The sequence below is a fragment of the Eurypyga helias genome, unplaced genomic scaffold (assembly GCF_000690775.1).
Source record: "Eurypyga helias isolate BGI_N326 unplaced genomic scaffold, ASM69077v1 scaffold15457, whole genome shotgun sequence".
In the NCBI taxonomy this organism is placed as follows: domain Eukaryota; kingdom Metazoa; phylum Chordata; class Aves; order Eurypygiformes; family Eurypygidae; genus Eurypyga; species Eurypyga helias.
In genome coordinates this window covers 55914-59947 of record NW_010259980.1, presented here as the reverse complement: position 1 = coordinate 59947, position 4034 = coordinate 55914, and the positions used below count along the sequence as shown (strand labels likewise).

Genomic DNA, 4034 nt, shown 5'->3' with positions numbered 1-4034 from the left:
CGGTGACGAGAGGGAGGGGTGTCGGGAGGGGTGCCCGCCGAGCCCTGGGGTGATCGGGACCGCTGTGCTCTCTGCGCAGGTGGAGGAGGCAGGGCACGTCTTCCTCCTGATGAAGAAAGACTATCGCATCTCTCGCAACGTGCGCCTCGCCTGGGTCCTCAGCCGACTCCACCAGGTCATCTGGGCCGTGCCTGAGCCGGAGCTGGTGAGTTGGTGCCCAGCTCTGGGTGGTGTCACCACGGCCCGGTGTGCCAAGCTGGCTCGGTGCCACTCGTGAGCAGCTGAAGCCTGCAGAAGATTTTAACCTAGTTCCTTTCTCTCATTCTGCCTTTGGCTTGGCCCAGCATTCTCTCACGTTCTCACATGTGTTTTGTAGGTAAAGTCAGAAAATGAACTTGATGTTCTCAGCATCCTCCCTAATGGGTGGCAGCCAGACGAGCCTGTCCAGCCCAGGCCCTACCTCCTCGTGCCCTCTACCCGGGTCACCTTCCTGGCCCGCCAGTACCGATTTGTGATTGAACTTGATCTGAGCCCTTCCACGGGGATTGTGGTAAGTGCAGAAGCTGCCTCTTTGGGATGTTCTGTGTTAAAAGGGTGGACCCGTTTCTATTTGCTGAGAAAGATTATTCCTCTCTATGTTATTCTTAACTTCTTTAGAAGTCTTGCTTTTCCCAGGCGGGAGGTATGCAGCGTTCCTAGCTGGGCAGCTTAATGGCAGATCCTGTTTCTCTGCTGAATGCTCCGTGTGTGACTTTCATTTATGGGGAGCTGTCATTTTAATCCATCTGTCATTGAAGATGGGTGTTTGCTGTTGGGTCTGCATGGTGGGGCAGCCAGCAGTTAGATTGAAAGTCCCACAAGATGAACAAGCTGTTCTCTTTCTCTGTTTCTATAGGATGACTCAACGGGGGAGATAATTTTTGATGAAGTGTTTCATGCCCTTTCCCGATGCTTGGTGGGATTGTTAAGGCCCTTTCGTATCCCTGGTTCAGACATTATCTACCAGCCAGAGATCTTTGTCACCATCCAGGCGTATTCCTCCATCATCGGCCTGCAGTCCCATCAGGTAACGTTCAGCCTCTCCCTTGGCATGGCTCAGCGCGTGAGCAACTCGCTCAATGGGCTTCCTGTGAACACAGGAAAGTGGGGGCATGTGGTAGCTGGGCTCTGTTGTCTGTGATTCTGCAGTCTTGTCTCATTAAAATGTGCAGCCTGATGCGATGGGGAAGCGTGTATGAGCAACTTCTCCTTTCTGGGCAGGAAGTGGGGGTTTCTCCTGGGGCAGCAGGGCCCAGCAGAGAACGCCGCCCACAGGCATGCTCTCAGACTTGGGCCACACGGAATATTTCCCTCATGTCAAATCTGTGCTTCTTGTCGTTCTTTATTTGTTTGTTTTTTTCTGTTCACTAATTCTTATTGGCCTGTTATAATTAGCTTGAAGCATTCAAGAGGAGCTGGTGTGCCCAAAAGCTTGTCTGCCTGCTCCAGCTGTGTAGCAATTGTTTATTTAAACATTACTCTTCCTACAAACCTTGCTCTCTTTATGCACTGGTATGAATGTGTTTCTCCTTGCTGGGGAGAGCAGCCAGCCCCAGTATTGGAATTGTCAGTGAGATTTAACTTGAGCCAGGGATGATCTGTTTAATAAATTGAAGGCTGGTTTATGCTGCCAGTGTGGTTTTTGAAGTTTATCCTTGATCTCTTCCACCTCACAGTATTTTCACTATTCTGATGGTGTTTTTAATTCCTTTTCTAATACCAGGGCAAGTGGGTGGTAACAGGAGGAGCCTGTTACCACTCTATGGTAATAGAGTGGTGTACCACTCTATGCTTCTTCCCCCACTCTGTCTCCCCAGCCCAGCTCTGCCCAAGCCTTCTGCAAGGCTGAGGCCTTTAATGGCCTGTCTAGCACTTGAAGAGCACAGCCCTTGCTTTGGTCTGTTCTCAGGTCCTACCAAAGTAAGCGTAGCAGGAATTGCTCCATTTGCCAGTGATGTTTTGTGTGTCATCTTGTGCAGCTATCCTGCAGACACCATCATGCTTTGCCTCAGTATCTCCTCTATTTACACTAAATTGAGCACTCTGAAGTTGCTACATTTTTCTTCTTTGGATCTCTCTGAAGACCTGTTTATTGTACGAGGCCAGGAACTGTGATCTCTGGGTACAACTGGATAAGCTTTATGTTCCATTTATGGGGGAAGAGGCACGTATGTGTAACACTCATCCAGGAAAGCTGGTCTGTATCATAATCATTTACTTTTCCTATGTCACTGTGAGGTCGTGCCAATGTAAGGGTGAGGGAACGTGGATAACATGCGGTGTCCCACTGTCTGTTGAGCTCTTTGTCTACACGCTGTAACTTCTTTGCCTCCTCGTGGTGGACGGACAGAGATTGCCTGTACAGCGGTGGTGTCTGTAAACACAAGTGTCCTGCCTACCTGCCTGGGGAGTTTCTGTGGTGGCAGGCTCACTCTGTCACATCACTCAGCCTCTTTTGTAATGTACAGTCTAATTTTTTCTTTTCTTTATTTCGATTTGTGTTCCTTTATCCAGCCACTTACTGGAAGATAATTGGACCAGTCTATAGGTGAGGTAGACTAGACTTGCAGGCCTTCCTTAGAAACATCAGACCAGAGTTAATGGCTTCTGACAAGGATCCCACATTGCTTTCTCTTCACAACTGCTTATCCTAAAACAAGCAAATGAAACAGAAATTTCTTGCCCGAAGAGGAGATTTCCCACAGAGTGATGTGAGCATCTGCTGCGGAGTGCACTGCAGATGCCACAAGACATCCGCTCACAGGCAGTGGGCCCTGAGCAGGAATAGTGAGAAGAGGCCTGTGCTGTACCTGTATTTGTCAAGGATGTGTCAGCTCCACTGTGCAGAGTTGTATTCCTGTGTACCATTTTGGGAACTGGTGCTATAAAACCTTAACTCGATGACTGACACATGTGTCCTTGGGCCAGGTACTATTCCAGGGCTGTCAGCTGGATGAGACAAAGCGAGAGGCCTTTCTGCACCAAGTTTACACACAGCTATGTGCCTTTGAGAACAAAGTAGCAGAGATGCTCCAGCAACAGTATGAACCCAAACCGCAGGTAAGGAGGGCAGAGGTGGTTGGGGTCTCTTGGATCCCTGGAGATTTGCGCTCTGAGGCCTCTCTGGGGTGGGGTGGCAAGAGGAGCAGTGGCGTAGGTCTGGAGAAGGAACAACTAAGGAGTTTGTAATACAACTGTATGGGATCCAGTGTAGAGACATGAACACTGAGGAAAGCAGAACTAGTAAGTGTTTAAAGGACTGATGAGAATGCTTACCTTCCCCACGATTATTGTGCAGTAAAGCAGCCTGACCTCTTGTACATCATGGGACAAACTGTAGAACGTGCTTTCTCACTGAAAAGCATGGTGGGAGAGGTGATTATGCCTGTATCATTAATCTATAAAGAGCTGTGAATATGCCCTTCTCCATTGTTATATTTATTGAATGAAAATATTTTTGTTACCACAAAAACTTAGCATGAAACTGAATGAACAGGCAGGGCAGTTTCTAATACTCCTTGAAATCTGTGGCAGATGCTGTTCTAGCCGCAGATCTGGCCACAGATCTCGTATCAGCAAGTTAATGACAGCACTATAACATACAGCTTAGGATGAAATTAAAAGTGAGACTCTGTACGGATGCAGAATGTCTGTTGATTTCTCATCAAGATATTGGAAATGAAAAATGGGTTGCTGCCACGTGCACGTGGCAGTCACAATTACATCTATGGGCACCCTTCTTGCAGTCAAAGGCATTATCTGCCTGGCTGAGGTTTAGTCCTTATTTAGCACTAGTTATTAGAACTTAGGCAAAAAAAAAAGTCTCAGAATCAGATGAGCAGGAGGCTACTGCTGATCTATTGCAGTTGCATATCTGAAGTGCTTTGAATCTCATATTCCAGCTGAAAATTATATCTTTGCATGTGAAGACTGAGAGTCCTGGAACAGAAAGAAGATTGCAGGAAGTAAATACCTTTACCAGTGTGTCCTGCTGG

General features: G+C 47.7%; 1 protein-coding gene across 1 annotated transcript in view; it reads left to right on the top strand.

Moving 5' to 3' along the window:
• The first annotated feature begins 109 nt into the window (after window positions 1-109).
• The window catches only part of SZT2 (seizure threshold 2 homolog (mouse)), a 58542-nt gene continuing 54617 nt past the window's right edge, over window positions 110-4034 (top strand). Inside the window, exons 1-4 of the mRNA XM_010154860.1 lie at window positions 110-205; window positions 377-550; window positions 896-1066; window positions 2968-3099. Coding sequence (XP_010153162.1) covers window positions 110-205; window positions 377-550; window positions 896-1066; window positions 2968-3099 — 573 coding nt within the window. The remainder of the gene's footprint in view (window positions 206-376; window positions 551-895; window positions 1067-2967; window positions 3100-4034) is intronic.